This window comes from Geotrypetes seraphini, chromosome 6 (genome assembly GCF_902459505.1).
Source record: "Geotrypetes seraphini chromosome 6, aGeoSer1.1, whole genome shotgun sequence".
NCBI classification, from domain to species: Eukaryota; Metazoa; Chordata; class Amphibia; order Gymnophiona; family Dermophiidae; genus Geotrypetes; species Geotrypetes seraphini.
In genome coordinates, this window is record NC_047089.1 from 190,495,634 (window position 1) to 190,518,734 (window position 23,101).

General features: G+C 41.3%; 1 protein-coding gene across 4 annotated transcripts in view; it reads right to left on the minus strand.

Moving 5' to 3' along the window:
- The window catches only part of LOC117362823 (tetraspanin-15-like), a 297,713-nt gene extending 278,422 nt beyond the window's left edge, over positions 1–19,291 (minus strand). For 2 of the 4 annotated variants that reach the window (XM_033949841.1, XM_033949840.1), the window contains exon 1: positions 19,124–19,291. In XM_033949841.1, the coding sequence (XP_033805732.1) occupies positions 19,124–19,210 (87 nt within the window). In that variant the 5' untranslated portion in view covers positions 19,211–19,291. Of the gene's footprint in view, positions 1–17,552; positions 17,713–18,995; positions 19,104–19,123 lie in introns of those variants that run through there. The other 2 variants (XM_033949842.1, XM_033949843.1) reach the window with 2 other exon arrangements.
- Between the last annotated feature and the right edge of the window lie 3,810 nt (positions 19,292–23,101).

Consider the following 23,101-nt stretch of genomic DNA (forward strand, 5'->3'; position numbering starts at 1 on the left):
CTGATTTTAGGCTTTTCAAGAGCTAAAAGCACAGCAAGGAGTGTTGTTAATTTCTGGCATCCATCAGCTATACAAAAGTAAATATACATGCACCTTATTGAGTTAGACCAATGGTCAATCAAGGCCAGCATCCTCTTTCATACTGGCCAAGATAGGTCCTAGTAGGAAAATCATCTCTCTATTGATCTCAGAAGTAGAGACAAACAGGTTCATGTGGTTAATAGTTACAGTACTAATAGAACCATCCTCCAGAAATGTGCTCAAATGTCTTGTCTGGAGGAGGGTGAATAGTGGAGTGGCTCTCTATTGAGACTGATGCTATTTTACACATATCTAGAAATGGGAACAAGTGAGGTGATTAAATTTGCAGATAACACAACATTATTCTAAGTCACTAAAATGCATGCATACTGTGAAAAATTGCAAGAAGGCCTTAGAAAATTGGAAGACTGGGTATCCAAATGGCAGATGAAATTTAATGTGAACCAGAGACCAATCAAAATTGCCAACTCAGAAACTGCTACCAAAACCATCTGCCCACTTTCTGCCGAAACAGAAACTGCAGACAAAACTTATCTGGTTTTAGACAAAGCCAAAAATGAAAGTTAAAGTTTGGTTATGTATACAGTATATGAACCAGTGAGGCCCATTGGACATTGTCAGAGCTTGCAGTCTGCAGCTCTCTGAGAAACCCAAAGGATATTATTACCCACAGTTTCAGGAAACACAAGCACAGGCTAACAACTGGCAAAGTCATTTTAACAAAGACTTCTCAACAAGTTTGGCATGTTTAAGTTCCCAAGTAGAGAATGACATGGAGACAAATATTTCTCCGTCGGAACTCATTTTCCCGTCCTGTCCCAGTGAGTTATTTTCCTGTCCCTGCCCCATTCCTGCAAGTTCTGTCCTCATCTGCATAAGCCTCAAACACTTTAAAATCATAAGTGTTCAAGTCTTCTGTGGTTAAGGCAGAGCTTACAGGAATGGGGCAGGGACAGTCACAAAACATGCAGGGACAGGATGAGGAAATTGAGTTCCTGTGAGGACAGGGACATTCTCTTTTCCCAGGTCAATGCAGTTAAATATCCTCCAAGACAGGAACTTTGTAAGAACATTTTTTTTTGTTAATTATAATTACCAGCATTTTATGCTTACCCAAACTTTGCACAAGTAAGAAGAGAAAGTAGCACTGAGACATTTATGTTTGTTTATGATTGTTTGTATTTGCTAAAAACACTTTTTTTAAATTACAAAATGTAAATCAAAGCGTTTAAAATAAAATGGGAAAAGAAAGAAAAAGAACTCCATTAAATAAAAGGGAAGATTTTCTACACAATCACACTATAAAAAGAGTAACATTAAAAAATAAATAAATTGAAGTCACTAGTTGAACTAATTCCTTCTCCATATGGTCTCCATGTTTATCTCATGAGCAATATCTAGGCCAATAAACTAAAAAGCGTTATTGAAGGCTTGAGAAACCAGATGGTTTTAAACTAGTTTAAATTTTTTTGAAGGATTTTAAGGCAAGTTACTCTACAGAAAAGGAGCCAGAAGGTAGAAGGTGCTGTCTGGTGTATTCCAGTGCACATCAGAAAGATTTGGTAAAATCAATCTATGATCATTCACTGAATATAAGAACTAAATTGACATATAGGAAGGAGATAGTTAATTGTGCTAGGTAATCTGGGAGGTTTGAATGAAGAGACTTTTGTATAACACAGAGAAGTTTAAATTGAATTTGTTCTGTAGGAGTTTGCAAAAAAAACACAAAAAAAAACAGAGGGGCAATATGATCTCCACATTTAGCATTACGCAAAATACACATAGATGTATTTTGAAGAGACTGAAGTTAATTTGATTCAAATTTTGAGATACCAGCCTATTTTGCATTTCAGTAGTCAAGATGTGAGCTGATAAGTGCATGAAATAGGGAGTGCAAAGCTGGGAAGTCAAGAGAGCTGAGGAGTGACCTGATTTTATGAAGAGCCAGGAAACCTAGTCATAGAACTGCAGAAATTTAAGAAGAAAAGGTTAATTTTGAATCTAAAATAGCACCGACCAGTTGGATAGGTAAACTGAGTAGGATTGGTTTTACTTTAGGAATACTAGAGTGGCTAGTGATACAGTAGGTGGTAGTCTCATCAGATTCAGGACCAAGTGATCTTCCTTTAATCACACTGCCACTTTGTCCAAACATGATTGGAGAAGACAGATATCAGGATTCTGTGTGAAAGTATAACGAATAAGAAGGATGCTATCTAATACCGCCTGGTTGGATTAGCCTAGCAAGAGGACTAAAAAAGATACTGAAAAGGAGAGGACAGAGTACTAAGCCTTGAGGGACTCCAAAATGCAAAGAATGTGGGTTTGATAACTTATCTGAAAAGAGATGTGCTATAGAAAAGTGGCCACAGGCGTTAAGGCCACTTTAAGCATTGCCAGGAAATGGCCAATATTTCTATTAGTACAACGATTGCTATTATATCTGTGTCAAATCTCTTCTCTCTGTAATACTCATGATCATCAGTCAATTTTAATCTAAGAATCTCAAAATTTAGAAATTTTATTGTAAGCTACAATGAATCCTTTTCGAAATTTGCAGGGGATAAGAAATTGGATGGTAAGGTATAATATAGTATGTGTTATTTTTCCCATTAATGCTTAGCCATTACCATGTGTGCACTTACCAGCACCTGCTTTGAAGGTGGTAAGGGCTCACACGCTAACCACACACTATAATGTTAGCATGTGGCAACGTAGCTGCACTAACCGATTAGCGCAGTACATGTCTACTCTTCCCTCAGCGCTAAAGAATAAAAACTATTTTTTATTGCACAAATAGCACACAGACATGCAAAAACTACCACAGGACACCTGAGCGGTAAGCATGCGTTAATGCTTCCTGCAGTTTAATAAAAGGACCCCTTAGTTATAAAAATGATTAAAGACATGTATGATATAGATTCTTAGTAAAATAAGGTGAAAGAGTCCAGATACTGGTCTACACTTAGAACATTTTATCAGCCTGATGCACAATACAGAATAAAAAACACATTGATGCTACTGAATGTGAGGACTATATGCTCTGAAAAATTACAATCAATAGCAGTACATTTCTCATATTATTTTCTAACATATAAACTTCATTTCATTGCAATATCATCTCCCTATTAACACTATAAAATGACCAATAATTGTGCTTGAAAACAATCACTGCAGGTTCCTTTCTTATAAAATCTAGCTTCTGAATGCCAAAAATTTGATTAAAATGCTGCATCTTCATCATATTGTAGTTTGAACACTGCTCATGCTACATTTTGTCTAATGAATTGATCCTCCATTATTCACTAACCCGATCAAGTTTTAGGTATGTCTGATTATTTGTATTTGTATTATATAGTTGCATTATATTACCAGTATTATATATTATTAGTCTTTAAGCCCGTTACATTAACGGGTGCTAGAATATATGCATGTCTGTCTTTCTTTCTTTCTGTCTCACTCCCTGCCCTTGTGTCTTTCTTCTTTTCTTTCTGTCTCCCTCCCTCCTATTATTTGTCTTTCTTTCTATTTGTCTCTCTTTCTGCCCCCTATGCAGCATTTATCTCCCCTTGTCTACTTTCCTGTACAGTAGCCATATCAGCATTCCCCCTCCTACTCCATTTCCTTGTGCATCAGCATTTCCCCCCTCCCTACTTCCCTGTGCAGCATTTTCCTCCCTTGGGTGCTAGAATATATGTGTGTGTCTGTCTTTATTTCTTTCTCTCTCTGTCTCCTTAGCCACTTTTCCTGTCCATTCTCCCTTCTTTTTACCTCCCCTGTGTCCACCACCACCCCTTCACTGCTCCCCTTATCCAGCAGCAGCCCTTCTCCCTTTGTTTTACCTCCACCCTGTCCATCATCACCTCTTCCTGCTCCCTCTGTCCAGCAGTAGGTCTCCCTTCATTTCCACCCCTCCCCTGTCCATCAGCATCTCTTCCTGCTCCCCCTGTCCAGGAGTAGGCCTCCCTTCATTTTTCCCCCGTCCATCAGCACCTCTTCCTGCTCCCCCTGTCCAGCATTAGGCCTCCCTTTATTTCCCCCCCCCCTGTCCACCACCATCCATTCAAGCTCCCCTTATCCAGCAGCAGTCCTTCTCCCTTTGTTTTACCTCCCCCCTGTCCATCAGCACCTCTTCCTGCTCCCTCTGTCCAGCAGTAGGCCTCCCTTCATTTCCCCCTCCTGTCCATCAGCACCTCTTCCTGCTCCCCCTGTCCAACAATAGGCCTCCCTTCCTTTTTCCCCCCTGTCCATCATCACCTCTTCCTGCTCCCATTCAAGCAGCCTGTGCAGCAGTCTTCACACGCTGCTTCGGGTTCTTCTACTGCCCTGATTTACTCTGGCACATCCCTGATGACATCATCAGAGACGCGGCAGAGCAAATCAGGGCAGTAGAAGTGCCTGAAGCAGCATGTGAAGAATGCTGCTTAAATCGCCGGGTAGGTAGTCGGGTCAGCGGCAAGGGAAGGGTGGTGAGCGGCAAAGGACTCTCTGAGAGGGGGGGGGGGCAAATGCGCTGTGTTGGGGGGAAGGGTAGGCAGACGCGGGGACCGGGTTGCGCGTTTTCACAGCTTCTGTGGTGCCTGGGCTGCAGGAGAGGGAGCGAGTTGTACGTGGCGGGGAGGCCCCGACTTCCTGAGCTGCAGCTTCTTCGTCGTTGAAAGTCGCCGCTGCCGCCGCCGCCACAGCTCCTGTCTCGCAGCTGTGTAATTTTTTTTTTTTAATTTGAAAGCCGCCGCTGGGGCCGCGCATGCGCAGTCGTATTTTCGCGACAGCTCAGGGAACACGTTTTTTTTAGTGCGCATGCGCGGCCTACCATTTTATTATATTAGATGAATGTATCTTTTTCACAGACAGTTTTGATTCTGTTTTTAATCTATATGTGTTAACGTGTTGATTACCGTATTTCTCCATGTGTAGGCCGTGGCCTATACATAGATTTTACTAACATGAGTACTGGGTGCAGCTTCTTTATATGGGGTGGCCTATCCAACGACATCCCCCCTGTAAATCATCCCCCGTACCTTTTAAAATAGCTCCCTCGCCAGTAAATAGCTCCCTTGCTTGATGGCTGCCTCCTCCAATGTCGCGGCCAGCAATGCAGGGCAGGGAGTCCCGCGAATCCCTCAAGAACTGCTGGCAGGCATTCAAGAAGTGGCGCGGGGCCAGGCTGGATGCTGAAAAGATCGCTCCTGCCCTGCACCACTGGCCGAGACATTTGAGGAGGCAGCCGGAAGCCGTCCAGCGAGAGAGCTATTTAAATAAGGTATGGGGGGACTCCAGTGCAACGGCTTATCTAAGGGGGCGACCTATCTAACAGCCTTAAAACCTACATTGGTGTTTCCTGCGGCCTATACAATGGGGTGGCCTATACATGGGGAAATATGGTATGTATTTCATTTAATAACTATTAGTCATCATTTAGGGCTCCTTTTATAAAGCCACGCTAGGCTTTTTTAAATCACCATTCACGGCAGTATTAGCTCCGACACTCACAGGAATTCTATGAGATTCAGAGCTAATACCACCGATAAAAATACCAGTGATAAAAAAGTCTAATGCGGCTTTGTAAAAGGGGGGTTTAGTGTATGCTGACATTTTTTTATTTGATTTTTTAAATTGGTTTTTGAATGTTTTTGTTTTTAGTGAGGAAGGCATGTTTATATGCTAAAACTAGGATCCTTGTCGGGAAGTGATTTATCTTATACAATAAAATTGGTACTGTTGGCTTGGACATCACACTTGCTTTTTTTGTTGTTTATTGCGTGTGACCAGTTTCCTATACAGAGAAGTGTGGATTTGGCCCTCATTTACAAAAAATGGCAATGTCCAAAAATTATATCTGTGTTTGATAGCATACCACCGTAAATTTAATATTTGGATCCATGGAGTTCAAATAATCCAAAAACTGGTCAAGATGTTCCCTGGTGTCTTGCCATATCAAAAAAATATCATCCAGGAACCGGCCCCAGAATAAAATCTGAGGATACCATATGGTCCCATATACTAATCTATCTTCAAATCTAGTCATATACAGGGAGGCAACAGAGGGGGCCAGAGTGGCCCCCATCGCCACCCCCTGAATCTGTTGAAAAAACTGTTCATGATACTGAAAATAGTTATTCTGAATGACCCAATGGGCTAGTTTCATCAAAAACTCCGTTGAAATTTGTTGGGGGTATGTCTCCTTTGTAATGTTTCCTCTTTCACTTGTAATGCCTCAACCTGTGGAATCTGGGTGTACAACGACATAACATCTAGAGCAGGGGAGCAGGGGTCTCAAAGTCCCTCCTTGAGGGCCGCAATCCAGTCGGGTTTTCAGGATTTCCCCAATGAATATGCATGAGATCTATGTACATGCACTGCTTTCAATGCATATTCATTGGGGAAATCCTGAAAACTTGACTGGATTGCGGCCCTCGAAGAGGGACTTTGAGATCTCTGATCTAGAGTAACCATCCATTTATTTTGCATATTAACATCCAATTGCATTAATTTCCTCAAGAAATGGGACGAATCCCTAATAAATGAAGTGATCTTTGGGACTTCATCTCTTAAAAAATAATCAATGAATTTTGAAAGGGGTTCAAGAATGGATTGACGTGTATTAACTATGGGGCGACCGGGCGGACTTCTCAAAGTCTTATGTACCTTGGGAACAAAAGAAATCCTTGGAATCCTCGGATTTCTTTCGAACAAAAATGTGTATTCCTTTTTTGTAAGCATACCACTCTTCAAATTAATATTAAGGTATTCAAGTATATCGTGTGCTAAATGTTCTGTGGGATCTTGATCCAGTTTTAAATAAGCCTGTGTGTCGCTAAGCTGACGTCTAGTTTCTTTATCATATTCATGCCTATTCATCACAACCGTGGCTCCCCCCCTTATCCGCCTTGATTATAACTATATTATCATTTCTAAGGAGCTCTTGTAACCCCTGATGTTGTTGTCTAGTAATATTAAATAATAATAATAATAATAATAACTTTATTCTTCTATACCGCCACAATCTTGCGACTTCTAGGCGGTTTACAATCAAGAGAGCTGGACATTCAGCGAATTACAGTATGCAGATAGTCAGAGGAAATACAGAGTGCATAGACTTTAAGGGATCCCTATGTTCCCATTTCAGCTGGAGCTGTCTCAAATCGTTAGTCACCATTTCTCTAAAAGCATAAATTAAGGGGTCCATAGGGCCTGGGGGGACCCATTTTGATTTGGTCTTGCAGATCTCTATTGAAGTGATGGTATCATTATCCTCTTGTATATCTATAGTATCAGTTTCTTTCTGAAAGAAAACTTTCAGCTGCATTTTGCGGTATGAAGGCATGGAGAGCCACATGAAGTTTAAAAAAATCCGGAGGATGAGTGATGACAAAGCCAAGACCTCAATCCAGAATAGAGGATTGATGAAGAGTCAATGGGGAAGAGGATAGGTTTATCACTGTCGATTCATCGCTGTTCGAGCACGGGATGCTTGTTGTTGTGTCGAAACCTCTTCCTCGTTGTTGTCAGGTTCGCCCCCTTCCTCGTCCATTTTTGTTGGCAATATCCCCCGATTTTTCATTAGTGCCTTCATTCGATCCATCACTGGTAGCGTCAGAGTCCCCAGATGTGCTATCAAAGGCTACCTTCTTATGAATGGGAATAATCGTGTTCTTACGTTGCCATAAGTAAACCCGGTCCATCTGGTAATCCCTCTCATCTCTCTTCCATTTTTTAATCTTTGTTTGTCTAATCTCTTCTCTAAACTGTTTCATAGAGGTCTTGAGTTCTTGAAGTTTCAAATTCATCTTTATCATGATGTTGTTGTAACTCATTCTCCAGCACCCCAGCTCTCGTACATAGTTCTCTCTCCATCCCTTCAGTCGTCTCCACAAGAAGGATCATCAAATCCCTGGAACATCTATTAAGGATTGCCATCCATTTCTCCCCAAATGTTCTATCCGAAGAAATCATTTTCGGTTCTTTCAATATGCGTAACCCTCTTGGAATCATTGTCTTCTTAAAGTATTGTACCAGAGTGCTACTATGCAACTCCGCCCGTATCGCCCTCTTCTCCAAGTCGAGCCAAGAAGATTGAGTAGGGGGTATGGTCTCATCATCTAGAAGAGCAGGTCTCAATAATACCTTCTTGAGATGCTCTTTTGTGTATCCCTCGAATTCTGTTTGCTCATGTGCCATGGTTAAATTCCACTTAAAGCCCAAATATATATGGCAACAATATAATGTCCTTAATACCAGTCCTATTATTGTCGTATCACCTCCAACCAATGGACCTGGATGTTAAACCATCTTATAGGCTAATAAGTAAATGAGGAAGCCTCAGCCCCACTACCACCATAACAGCTTCCTTTTCTCTAATATGCAGGGAGACCCTTGAAAAGCACGGCAAGTGCGAAACATGTCGGGTCAGACTCCCAGGTTTTGGCTGATGCAAAGATAAGTGCATGCAAGTTTTAAAAGAGCTAAAAGTATAAGATTATTTAAAATTATTTAAATATTATCTATAAAGAAGTATATAAGAGAGTGATGTGGTACAGCCAATGATAAATAGCACCACATAATAGCACCACTCCACCGCAGTCATAAAAATTGCAGCGGTGGAGTGGTGGGGCTGAGGCTTCCTCATTTACTTATTAGCCTATAAGATGGTTTAACATCCAGGTCCATTGGTTGGAGGTGATACAACAATAATAGGACTGGTATTAATGACATTATATTGTTGCCATATATATTTCGGTTATTATTACATATGGCATGAAGATATGAAGTAAAATAGTGAAAGGTACTAAAATATTTATTTTACTTTATTATTATTTTAAGAAAAAGAGAGAAGTTATTTATTTACAGGTTATTCCACCAGCCTGTTATAACATACAACAGCTTAGAAAAATAGCCAAGAGAATATTCTGTTAAAAATTAGGTCATCCTGTAAACATAGTGAGATGTCAATCAGATGGAACTAGGATACTGAAATGTCTCATTAAGCAGATGGACTTGGACGGACTCATGAAATGAGATTTGAGGACTTAGAAAGGCTGTCAGAGGGCAGATTTATTTTAAGAATAGCTATGCAAGAAAAGGAAAGAAAGGCACACTGGAAACCTATTTAAGACAAGCCTTGACAAATTTTTGGGCATCTAGGAGCAAGCTTAAGGGGCCAGTCAAGAAGACCTCTGTCACAGTGCTCCCCATCCCCCATCAAAGTATACTGCAGATTTTCTAAAACCTCTTTTTACTAAGACTGCTTTCCTGTTCTAACATAGTAAATGATGGCAGATAAAGACCTGAAAGGTCCATTCAGTCTGCCCATTAGTTATAAATTCATGATTAAATTAACTTGGTTTTTAAAAAATATATATATTTCTGAATTATAGACCGTAAAGTTCGCTTGGTACTGTCCCGTCCTGGGACTTTTGGACTACTGCAACATCCTCTACCTGCCATGCCCCACAAGTATGACAAAACAACTGCTAACAGTACAAAACACAGCCCTCAGATTGATCTACTCACTAAGCAAATATGACCACATCATCACCGCATACCTAAACTCGCACTAGCTCCCCACACAAGCGCGAATATTCTTCTTCAAATTCTACTGCATATTATTCAAAGTAATGAACGGCACTGCCCCCTCCTACCTAACCGATCGCCTAAACCGAAACAAATCAACCAGACCTAGGAGAACTCAGACCCCATTTATTGACCCCCCAATCAAAAAAACACAGCGTAAGAAGATGTACGACAGCCTACTTGCAACGCAAGCTGCGAAACTAGACCACCACCTCTCAAACATACTGACAACTACGTCTGACTACAAAATATTCCAAAGGGAAATTAAAACCCTGTTATTCAGAAAATTTATCAAGACAAACTAAAACAGCTTATTGTTCCCAATCCTGTAATTTTCCAAATAATCTCTCAACCATGTATTGTTCCCAATCATGTAATTTTCCAATTTCCTGTAACCTTTCCTGGAAATGTCCAGTTATCTTCTTCTGTAATCCGCCTAGAACTGCAAGGTATAAGCAGAACAGAAGTCACTAATGTAATGTAAATTAGCTAATTTCAGCCTGCTTGAAAACAAGGGGTGTCTTACTGAGTGCAGAACTGCTGGAAACAGCCCCTTCCAGACTTGTCAACCAGCTCACTTTTTCAGCATAGTTTATTCTAAGCCTAGCTTTACCTCTACTACCTGCTAAAAGTAGGACAATCTGTCCTAAAAATTAGTGACAGCTGGCAACTCTAGTCTCTGGATGAAATATTGACAGCACATCACTTTTCACAAGCGTTGCCACTTTAATAACTATTCCAAAAACTTAAGAACAGAACATGCATATTTCAAAGTCAATTTTTTACTCTAGACTCAGTGCTTTAACCCCTTAGCAGTGCCAGTTTTCTTTTTCATCATTAAAAGCTCTTGTCAGAGATGTCAGAGAAGGGGCGGGACCGCGGCAGAGAGAAGACAATGCAGACAACCTATGGCAGCTTACAAAGATCGCTAGAGCCAGCGATCTTCTTCTGCAGGGCAGGCTGCTGAATTTCGGTAAATTGCTGTGGGAAGCCGGACACTAGCGGGGAAGCCACTTCCCGACTGACCCTCCCCACTCGCCCTCTAAAGCAGGAGCAACAGGCCAGCAAGAGGCAGCGCTGCCGCTCCTGCTTTAGGGGCGAGGGAGGAGGGTCAGTCAATGAATCAGGAGGCCGATCTTTTGGTGGGGTAAATCAATTTGAATTGATTCACCCGAAGTGAATTGGTGAATCAATTCGAATCATGAATCGGGCAGCACTACTGCTGACTTTCTGCTAGAGGCTGATATTGCTCATTTCTATTCACTGTATCCAATGCTCTCCTCCTTTGGGTAAGAATAGAATTAGATCCTGGGTAGGTACTGGATGTAATACCTGGATTAAATTTTAAATGCTGTATAATATTTAAAATGCTATACGGCGATGTTCCTAATAGCTTCCCCAGATTTACTAAACCATTAGGTAGATCTTTGGACCAACGTAACTAACAACCTGACCCTATCATTCCTAAATCTGAAAGATACAAACCTATTTTAACTCACTTCTTCAGAATGCCCTTTAAATGCTAAATCGAGTAGAAATTGCTACTTCATTGAAATTAATTTTATTCACTGCCACACAGTAAAAAGAGCTGGGCAAACAATAAATTGGTGGTGGCCCAATTTGCAATCAATAGCCTCATATCAGATTCATGTGAGGTAAACATAGAATGGAGGTAAAGTTTGATAGTATAAACTTCAATTTTACCGGACTTTGCCACTGCTCGCTTTATAGGGTGAGGCGAGTAATCAACTGCTATAAAAGTAAAGTAAAATAAATCCAGCTTTAACTGATATTTATTTTGCTTAATTTTAAAAGGTTATTTGTTCTACTTCTCTACTCCCCTCCTTTCATAGAGCTCCATATCCCAAATGACATGTCCACATAAAAAAAATATACACTTCTTCCTCCGAATACGCAGTTTCAGTATCCGTGGATTCAGTTATTTGCGATTTTTTTTTTTTTAAATAGATTTTAATTTTGGGGGCTATTTTTAAGCCCTCTGAGACTCCCTGGAACCTTACCTGGTGGTTTAGCAGGCTTTCGGGGCAGGAGCGATCTTCCTACGCCTCTGCCCCGTGCAGATCACCCATAGGAAATGGCTGCCGTGAGCTCCTGTAGTCTCTCGAGACTACGATGGGAGCTCACGGCAGCCATTTCCTATGAGTGATCTGCATGGGGCAGGAGCGTAGGAAGATCGCTCCTGCCCCGAAAGCCCGCTAGACCACCAGATACGATTCTGGGGATTCTCAGAGGGCTTAAGGTAAGGTCCGGGATTCCGGGGGAAGGCTGGGGGTGGGTCAGAACCGGCCCGAATATTCTTCACAGTTTTTTTAAATATTCGCAGGCCGGCTCTGCCCCTAACCCCCGCGAATATTGAGGGAGAAGTACTCTCTCACTTGTCTTTTGAAACATCCTCAGTTCTGCTTGTTTGCTAGCAGGAATTAGTAAAATACTAGCTTACCCCCACTCCCCCTTTATCAAGCTGAGCTGCCCAAAGGATTTGAATGGGCAGTTTGGCAGCACGGCTTGATAAAAAGATTTATTCAGGTACTCAAGTATTTTTCCCTGTCTGTCCCAGTGGGCTCACAATCTAGGTAATACACCTGGGGCAATGGAGGGATTACCTGACTTTTCAAGGGTCACAAGGAGAAGCGTAGGTTTGAACCCACAACCTCAGGGTGCTGAGGCTGTAGCTTTAATCACTGTACCATACTCTTTCAGCTCCACCTCAGCACCTAAAGAATAAGCTGGCCCTCTGCATACTTTAGAGACCTCTAAGGTCCCTCTAAAGGAGCATCACTCACTATCTCAAATCTTGTCAAAGGAGGTACCTCCATATGGTACAAACCCCTCCCCCCCCCCCACACACACACTCCCAGAAAGGCTTTGCCTAACTTAAGACTACCTCTATTTCAGGAAGCTTATGAAGACTTGGCTCTTTTCCCAAGCACTTCATACATGTGGTGACTGACTATCCACTCACTCTGCATCTGGACTAGCTCACCACACATCCTGTAACTCAATCAGTTCCTCATATTTTACTCAACTGTACATATAATTTGTCTTCTATTTGGCCATCCATCTATTTATCCTAATGCCTTTTGCTCTACCCATCTTGTCTGTCTATATGTCTGAACTGCACTTGCCTATCTCCATCCAGATGCCTATTAAGATGTTTCATAGCATAGAACTGACACTGTGAACTCCTATCCATGTTATTTGAATGTTTTAATGTGCACTCACGAAGGTATTTCATTTGTATTGTGTTGACAACTATGTTATATGAATGTTTTTGCATGCTGCCTATTATGGTATATAATTCACATTTTGCCAACATTTATCGTATTTCTATTATATTGTTTTTTTTACTACACTGTTACAATATGTACATTTCTGCTAACGTAATGCCTCATTGTAATTAATAGGATTTAACTTGCGTATCTTCAAATCTACTTAATTTGACTGTATTTTGTTTACATTTGCAGGAACACCAATGGGGGAGTAACTTTTGAGAGGGAGATTTTAAGCACATACCTCTGTGCTGTCTTATTCTGCCTCCTAGCTTCAACCTGTCACACAGTCATCCTAGGAAAAAGTTTATTTATACTAGTGACAACAGGGATGGATGACAACTATTGAAAACCATTTCCTCTACGCTTTTGATCTCTTACAACCTTTCATTCAACTTAGCCTCCATCACTTTCCTTCTCTTAAGATGCAGGAACTCCCCACCATCTGCTGTCTCCAGCATCTCCTTCTCCTCTTTATTTCCCCACCTCACTGTGTCCAACATCTCTCCCATCTCCTTACCCCCCCCCCCCCACTCCCAGAGGAGCCAATTTTTAAAAATGATTAGGGATGCTGAACTCAATACAACCAACTTCTCTATATCCATAATGAAGAGGTTTGCTCAATATTGGGGTGCTCAAGCATCACAGAGCTGGCATCTATGTCCCCTTCCCATGTTCACCATTTTCCCCATCTCTCTATTCTCCACCCCCATGCCCAGCATTTTCCCCAAGCTCTCTATTCCATATCTAGTATTTTCCTCCATCTAGTCTCTACTGAAACTGTCCTTGCATCAATGTTATGTGAAGTTGTACTGACAGTATCCCTTGACTTGACAGCAGGCTTTGACCTGGACCACTCAACATTATTCCTCTCCCAATTGTCCTCATTAGGCATTACTGGAACTGTTCTGAGCTGGTTTTCTTCTTTCATAACAAGAAGAATTTTTAAAGTGATCTCCCCCAATGCCTCTTCCACTATCCTCAAGGCTCCATACTCTCTCCTTTAAGAACATAAGAATTGCCGCTGCTGGGTCATCGTACCCAGCAGTCTGCTCACGCGGCGGCCCTTAGATCAAAGACCAGTGCCCTATTGGAGTCTAGCATTAATTGTGTATGTTCTGTTCCAGTAGGAACTTATCCAACCTTGTCTTGAATCCCTGAAGGATGCTTTCCCCTATAACAGCCTCCAGAAGAGCGTTCCAGATTTCTACCACTCTCTGGATAAAAAAGAACTTCCTTACATTTGTATGGAATCTTTTCCCTTCTAACTTTAGCAAGTGCCCTCTTGTTCTCTTCACCTTGGAGAGGGTGAGCAGTCTCTGTTTCTCTACTAAGTCAATTCCCTTCAATATCTTGAATGTTTTGATCATGTCCCCTCTCAGTCTTCTCTTCTCAAGGGAGAAGAGGCCCAGTTTCCCTAGCCTCTCGTTGTACAGCAACTCCCCCAGTCCCTTAACCATTTTTGTCACTCTTCTCTGGACCCTTTCGAGTAGTACTATGTCCTTTTTCATGTACGGCGACCAGTGTTGGCCCAGGTGGGGGCGTACCATGGCCCGGTATAACGGCATGATAACCTTTTCAGATCTGTTAGTGATCCCCTTCTTAATCATTCCTAGCATTCTGTTTGCCCTTTTCACCACCGCCGCACATTGCATGGATGGTTTCATTGACTTGTCTACAAGTACTCCCAAGTCTCTTTCCTGAGGGCTCTCTCCAAGTATAGCTCCAGACATCCTGTATTCGTGCATATGATTTTTGTTACTGACATGTATCACCTTGCACTTATCCTTGTTGAACCTCATTTGCCATATTGCGGCCCATTCCTTGAGTGTATTTATGTCTCTTTGTAGGTCTTTGCAAACCTTCTGTATCTTCCGCTAATTTAATCACCTCACTCGTCATGCCAGTTTCTAGGTCATTTATAAATATGTTGAAGAGCAACGGCCTGAGCACCAAACCCTACGGCACTCCACTCGTGATGCTTTTCCAGTCCGAGTATTGTCCATTCATCCCCACTCTCTGTTTCCTATCCGCCAACCAATTTTTAATCCACGTGAGTATATCACCCTCGATTCCATGGTTCGCAATTTTTCGAAGTAGGTGTTCATGCAGAACCTTGTCGAATGCCTTCTGAAAATCTAGATATATGATGTCGACCAGGTCACCCTTGTATATCTGCCCATTTACTCCTTCGAAGAAGTGCAGTAAGTTTGTCAAGCAAGATCTTCCTTTGCTGAAGCTGTGCTGGCTGGTCCTCATCAGTTTGTGTCCATCAAGGTGATCGACAATGCGGTCCTTTAACATAACATAACATAACTTTATTTTTCTATACCGCCTCAATCAAAAGAATTCTAGGCGGTTTACACAAGAGAGAAAGACTGGACAATCAGCGGAATGCAAAAGGTAATAGTACGAATACAGCATATTAATTAAAAGGACAGTAAAAAATTTAAGTTAATACAGTAAAATTATTATGTTGAGAATAAAATCTCAAGTTAAGAGATAAATTTATCAAATAGTACTGTCTTGATTTCTTTTCGGAAGGCGCCGTAGGACAGCATAGCTCCGCTAATAAAGTTACCCAACCAGGACAGTTGTTTACTTGCTTGAAATGCAAGCATCCTGTCTAAAAAAGACCTAAATTTACAGCCTAAAATCTTTGGGTATGCAAATAAGTTACAATTCCTGGTTACCCTCATGAGGTTATATAGCACGAAATGAGATAACAAGTAGTTAGGGGCCAATCCCCAAACTAACTTGAAAAAAGGCATGAAAACTTGAACATTACTCGTGCCTCTACTGGCAACCAATGCAATGATCGATAATAGGGACTCTACCATCTTTCCCAGTACTGAAGTCAGACTCACTGGTCTGTAGTTTCCCAGATCGCCCTTCGAACCTTTTCTTGAAGATCGATGTAACATTCGCCACTTTCCAGTCTTCCAGAATCTTTCCTGATTTGATCGACAGATTGGCTATTAGTTGGAGCAGTTCAGCTACAATCCCTTTCAGTTCCTTGATTACTCTTGGGTGGATGCTGTCCAGTTACGGGGATTTATCATTTTTAAGCCTATCAATCTGTCTGCATACCTCTTCTAAACTGTTTTTGAGTCCCCTAGCAGCCTTGATCCAGTCTAGTGTTTTATTTATTTAAAACATTTATAGACTGCGTAAATATCTAAGAAGTTTCCAACAGCAAACACACATAAAAATTTGCCATAAAATATATTAACACAAAAGACCAACATTCTCAAAATCTCATCTTCTATGGTGACAATATATCAAGTCAGCCAAAATGAAAAATTGTGTATATCTGCACATTTTGATGTTTATGATATATTGACGATTTACCCAATTGATCCTTATTCTCTGTCCCTATCTCCAGTTCAAGAGCTATGTAGCAGACTGGCTCTTAATTCAAGTTTTTCAAGTTTTATTAAGATTTTATATACCGCCTATAAAGGTTATCTAAGCGGTTTTTACAATCAGGTACTCAAGCATTTTCCCTATCTGTCCCGGTGGGCTCACAATCTATCTAATGTACCTGGGGCTATGGAGGACTGAGTGGCTTGCCCAGGGTCACAATGAGCAGGGCAGGGTTTGAACCCACAACCCCAGGATGCTGAGGCTGTAGCTCCAACCACTGCGCTACACACTCCTCCACAGATTGGTCTTGAATAAGGAGAAAATTCATGTGCTGAATCTCTGGTCATCTCTCACAACCATCTAGTACTATCTCTTTGTTTGGAAATTTCATAACACCTGTTAACTCATTTAGGTACCTTGGGATCCTGCTGGATTCCATCCCTCAAATTTCACATCTGTATAAGATTAGTTTCTATACACTTCATTAACTACGTTCAGTAAGACATCTTTTTAGATCATGATACCTTCCATAGTCTCATTCTAACAATGAAGTTAGATTGTAACATTATCTATTCAGGCCTACCTCAGTCAATCAAGAAAAAAACTTCAATCCATTCAAAATGTAGCAATAAAATTATGATGCCACGCAAAGACTTCTGATCACATTACTCTGCTCCTTAAAAGCAAGCACTGGCTTCCTATAAACTCAAAGGATTATCTACACAGTTTTGATTATTACACTTAAAGCTTATAAAATAGGTTACCCAGATTATCTACCTGCGCTCACAATTCCCTACCCAACATCATGCGCTCTCCATGCTATTAATGATTACCATATAATTCTACCAGGCCCAAAACTGGCTTGAAACCATAAGATATAGTGCCTTTTATTTTCTTGCACCTGCCCTTTGGAATACATTACCATTCAACATCCACAATATATTTTCAATCAAGGAATTTAAAACAGCTGTAAAAACCTGGCTTTTTAATCAAACTTTCAAGTCTTGACCCCCCATCACAGGCGAAGACAGTTTTTCCCCTCTTGGCATCATACTCTCTGAAGGCTTGTCCATTTATTGGACATTTTAGGTAGTTTGGGGTGTTTTCTTATGTGTGTAAATATATTCTCTTTCCTGTCAAACATTTGTAGTTCTTCTCTATACTTTTAAATTTTATATTGTAATCTACTCAGCTCTCTACATCAGTATGAGCAGCATAGACTGTCTAATAAACCCAAAACCATACCCTTAATTCAACTCCCCCCCCAGCTCTGCTTACCTCAATCATTCACAGCAGTGCTGAATCTGATCAGTTTGGTTCAAGGACTTTTGGTTGGGGTTCCTAGCAGTGCCAGGCAGGGCCAGGTTGCATAAGCAGACCTCCACTGAGTTATATTGTACTCTTGACCTGTGCCAGATGGAGTGGCAAGTATAGAGTCCTAAAACCAATAGGAGGAAATTTTTTTCACTCAGAGAATAGTTAAGCTCTGGAACGCATTGCCAGAGGTTGTGGTAAGAGCAGTTAGCGTACCTGGTTTTAAGAAAGATTTGGACAAGTTCCTGGAGGAAAAGTCCATAGTCTGTTATTGAGAAAGACATGGGGAAGCCACTGCTTGCCTTGGATCGGTAGCATGCAATATTGCTACTCCTTGAGTTCTGGCCAGGTACTAATGATCTGGATTGGCCACCGTGAGAATGGGCTACTGGGCTATTCTTATGTTCTTAGGTTTTATGTGGACAGAGCAAACCTCAGCACCCAGAGCAGAGCAATGACCATACCAACCTCCTCCCTTTTTTGCTCTACCAAGCTAACACTAGCTGCCTCGTGTCACTGTTACGCATGTGGAATTCACCGGACCCCACACCACAGCATGCACGTGACCTGACACTGGGCTTGGGGTCTGAGAAGGAGAGTCATATTCTTTGGCAGGAGTGCAGGAGGTGATCTGGCAAAGAAGGTGTCTCCCATTAAATGCTGGAGATTTAGCAGGTATGCATTTGGTCATTTTCCTGCTATCAACACAATATAAATTGCTTATGTCACACTACACCTGCTGTATACCACATATGTATACCACATACAGAAGAACATAAGAGTTACCCTACTGGGTCAGACAGTGTCCTTTTTCCAACAGTGGCCTGACCAAATCACAAGTAACTGGCACTGTCCTGAAAAGTAGAAAGATTCCATGCTGCTTAACCCGAGGGATAAGTAGTGGCTTTCCCCAGGTCCACCTTAATAACTGTTTATATGGGCTTTTACTCCAGGAAGTTGTCTAAACTTTTCCATAAACCCTGCTACATTAACTGCTTTTAATACTTGCTCAGCCAATGAGTTCCAGAACCTAACCACATATTTAAGTGTTACAATGTTTTCTCCTATTTGTTTTAAATGTGCTTCTACCTAATACATGCGTGAATTTCCTCTTAAAGGTGGTTGATAAATCCTAATAAATCAATAAATAAAAACAATTCCATAATGCAATGGCAATACTGAAAGTACTGCTCCCTTCTGGAATTTATCAATCAACAGATTTTCATACTGAGATTACTGAGTCCAACAATATCCTAGGGCAGGCTCTGGGATTTGACATGCTGAACGAACCCCTAACCCTACAGTTCACCGGGAAGATATACTGTATTGCTTTGCAAATCAGGAAGAAACTTGGAAATAGGATACCGGACTCGACTCTCTCTCTGACCCTACGGGAATTATTATTACCTTCAGCTCTGCACAACGTAGTTTTTGTTCTGTTTGGATGAATGCAGCTAACAAGGCTATAAACCGTAGCAGAAGACTGGACTCAAATCCAACATGCTAAAAAGAAAAACAGCTGAAGCAACACCTACCGAGAAAAGGGTGGAATAGACAGAAAGGGAGAATTTCAGGCAGTAATAATAGAACAGGAAAGCCTTCTGGTCTGAGCTTCTAGCCATGTCCCCAAACTGCAGCTCTGTAGCGATGCCAAACAGACCCCTTTCCTGCCCGGCTCATAGTCCTAGTCAACTCGTTCCCACTTCCGGCCATAGAGAAAGTGAAACTAAAAAAAAAAAGGTGGAGGCGAATCAAGGCAGAATGATATTAATTCTTCGCTGGTCTCCAGCTCCTGGCTACTGAGATGCAGCGTTTAGTACACTGGCTTTGTAGATACTTTCTAGAATATGACAAGAGATTAAGCTGTGTAGCAGAAGTACGTAATTTGTAAGACGCTGATCTTACAAGGCACGTTTCCCTTATTCCCTTGTTTATCATATCAGGAAAAAAAAGCCTTAGTGCAATACATGTAAAGAAGACCCAACTTACTCTCTTCTGGGAGCCTATTTCCTTTATTCTGTGGGGAGAAAAAAGGCTTAGAAAAGAAAGCAAAAATGTAAGAACATAACATAAGAATTGCCATTCTGGGACAGACCAAGCCCAGTATCCTGTTTCCAAGCAGCCAGCCCAGGTCACAGGTACCTGGCAAGATCCCAAGGAGTAAAACAGGTTTTATGCTGCTTATTCTAGGAATAAGCAGTGGATTTCCCCAAGCTATCTCAATAATGACCTAAAGACTTCTCTTTATCTTCCCTTTTTATAAAGCCACATTAGGGTTAAAGCTCTGACATAGGCCATGGCCAGCAGCAATAAAAAAAAGTCTTAACACAGCATCATAAAAAGGGGGATGGGGGTTGGTTAGGAAATTATACAAACCTTTTTTAAACTCTGATTTCACTACATTCTCTAGCAATGAATTCCAGAGTCTAATTACAGGTTGAGTAAAGGAATATTTTCTCTGGTTTATTTTAAATCTACTATTTAGTAGCTTCATCGTATGCCCCCTATTCCTAGTATTTTTGGAAAAAGTAAACAAGTGATTCACATCTGCCCCTTTCCAATCCACTCAGAATTGTATACACCGCTATCATATCACCCCTGAGCCATCTCTTCTCCAAGCTGAAGAGCCTTAGCCGCTTTAGCTTTTCCTCATAGGAAAGTTGTCCTATCCCTTTTATCATTTTCCAATTCCTCCACATATTCCCAGAGATATCATAGTATGAGTTTAAACTGGTTTAAACTAGTTAGTGTGATTAAGGCACAAAGGAAAAGTACAAGTCAGAACCAATTCCAGGAACATGAGTTGAGAGCATAGGGGCCCTTTTATAAAGCTGCACCAGTATGTTCAAAATGGGCTTAGCAAGTTCTAACTCAGGACTTTTCCATGTGCTAAGCTGATATCTAGTGTGGTCTATAAAATAGGTATTTTCTTATTTGTACAATATCTGGCTATGCACTAATGCAGTGTCTTGCAAACTTTGCCAAGCTACGGCACACTAAACATGGTGGCCGCAGCTCGAGGCATCCAGAAGTGCGTGGACTTTGACGTGATGATGTCATGCGCATGCACAAAGGCCCTCCAAACGGGGCCATAAGCCACCAGTGGGAGGTGCTGGAAGGGAAGACGCGCAGAGAGGGAGAGATGCTGGCGCCAGCTGTTGCCTACAGGCACATTTTGTATGCAGTCAGCCAGCGCCTCTCCTCCTCCCCCCGGCGTCTTGTGGCACACCTGGAATCAGTTTGCGATACACTGCACTAATGCTAGCAAGGCTTAATTTCTGGGGGGAATGGCGTGGAACACAGTTCCACCACTTCTTTGCAGACTCCAGAGCAGCAAAAGATTTCTGTTCCCGACCCTCCCAGACAGCCTGCAGGGAGGAGGAGAGGGGGTGAACATGGAACAGAACAGAGAACACTCCCTGTAATCCATCCCCTCCCCTTCTGTTGCTCCTACCCCTGGACCACTCCCTTTCCTGAATGCACAGTTACACTTTTTGTCTACAAGCCCTGTTCTGATGCTAGAACCAGCTTATGGCCATTTAAAATAAAATAACGCAGGAGAACTTACAACTTCCTGTTTTGGAGGCACTAAAGACTCCTGTGTTAAGACTTGTTATTCAGTTAGTACTTACTATCAGCATGCTAGTTGTTTAGCATTTCCACACCCATTCTCCGCCCTGACATGCCCCTCAAAACATTTTTTTTAATAAATACTGCTCATTTATACTCGGTAGCACTAGAGGTTTTTAACGCGGGCCGGCAGAGTAAATGTTCTGATGCTCATAAGAGTTCTGAGTGTCAGAGCATTTACCTTACCGGCTCGCGCTAAAAAACCTCTAACGCCGTTTAGTAAAATTAGCCCTTTGTATGAACAACAAGCAAAACTAACAGAATGCGTGTCCTGTGTTAGGCCATATTTCCTGCACGCATTAATACTTCATACAGTTTAGCTGCCAATTATTTTCTCTATGCTTCAGATCATGCATCAAGAATTAGATGCTAATCAGAATTCCCTTCCCCTTTCTCTTTTGTAAAATTAAAAACTAACAAATGTGCTGGCAAATCATTCCCACAGAAGTAACTGCATGTAAAGCATTTATGGGACAATGTTTTAGCTAATGATGATGTGTGCAAGCACATTTTTAAAGAGAAATCTCATGTGGGGTTTCCCTTTGAAAATACAGCTGATGGAAGAAAGCTGGGTCCATTGTGCCAACATATACTGTATTTATTTGTGCAGTACTTGTTTTAAAACAAATAGAAATGCCCTAAGAGCTTATCTGCATGTGCTTTCAAATTAAATCACTTTCTGTCCTTGTGAACAGCATAGGTACTTTCACCTGTAGTGAGTAGGAAAGCAATTTTCAGAGGGGCTTTTCCTATGGATAAACATGGGACCAACTTATCATTAGGCAAAGTTGTTGGCTTCTGGAGTGACAGTTTCTAGACTTCAGCAAAGAGCATCTGCAGTTAAAGCAAATAATAAGTCCTGACAACCATAGAAAATCAAAAGGCCATCAACCTGTACTTAAGCCACCAAGGACAATTTTCGAATAACCCAAGTACCCGGGTAAGCAGCTATTTACCTATACAAATGACTTCTGGAAATTACTTTCATTAGGGTTATTTTATAAAGTATTTTCCTCATGTAAATTGTATTTTATTTGCATGTATAAGTCACACAAAGGCTTTCTCCGGGGTGGCAATTTTGTGACAGTCTTCATTGTTTCTCTCCTATCCTGGGCATATGAATATACTAATGCAGTGTGGGTGCTGCATATCCAATTGCTGTGGGATATGGTGCTCCAGCTACAAAGATGCTTTTGAAACCTCAATGTTATATCTATATTGTCTGCCATCTCATTAAGCTTCGGTTTATGTGTAATGCGTTTTAACAAAGGATATCGTGCTCTCTAATGACATCCAAACTCTTCTTTTATTGTAACAAAACACAGCCATAGAACAAATGGATTGATGTTAAAACATAATTAAATCCATTTTCACCATTTCAATGAAAGATGTCTGTACATTTATGTTTTTTGTTCATTAGCATATCTATTAGTATAGAATTCTCCTGTGTCATGCTCCTTGCTAAATCTGGTGTACTTATACACAGTCTGTTTGTTGGTTTCCTAATGAAGCAGGAATTGATCCTCCTCAGACGCTGGAATGCTAAAGAATGGTTCACAATGGTCAACATTCTGTTGACTCAGTTCATTGAAAATCTTTAGAACTCTTCATAGACCTCCCTTAGGGATCCTTTTACTAAGGCACACTAACCGATTTAGCGTGTGCTAAATGCTAAGGTACCCATTAAATTCTAAATCAGTTAGAAACATAGAAACATAGAAAGATGACGGCAGAAAAGGGCTATAGCCCATCAAGTCTGCCCACTCTACTGTCCCACCCCATTAAGTCAGAGTGCTGCTCGACCCACATAGAGATCCCACATGGATGTCCCATTTATTCTTAAAGTCGAGCACGCTAGTGGCCTTGATCACCTGCACCGGTAG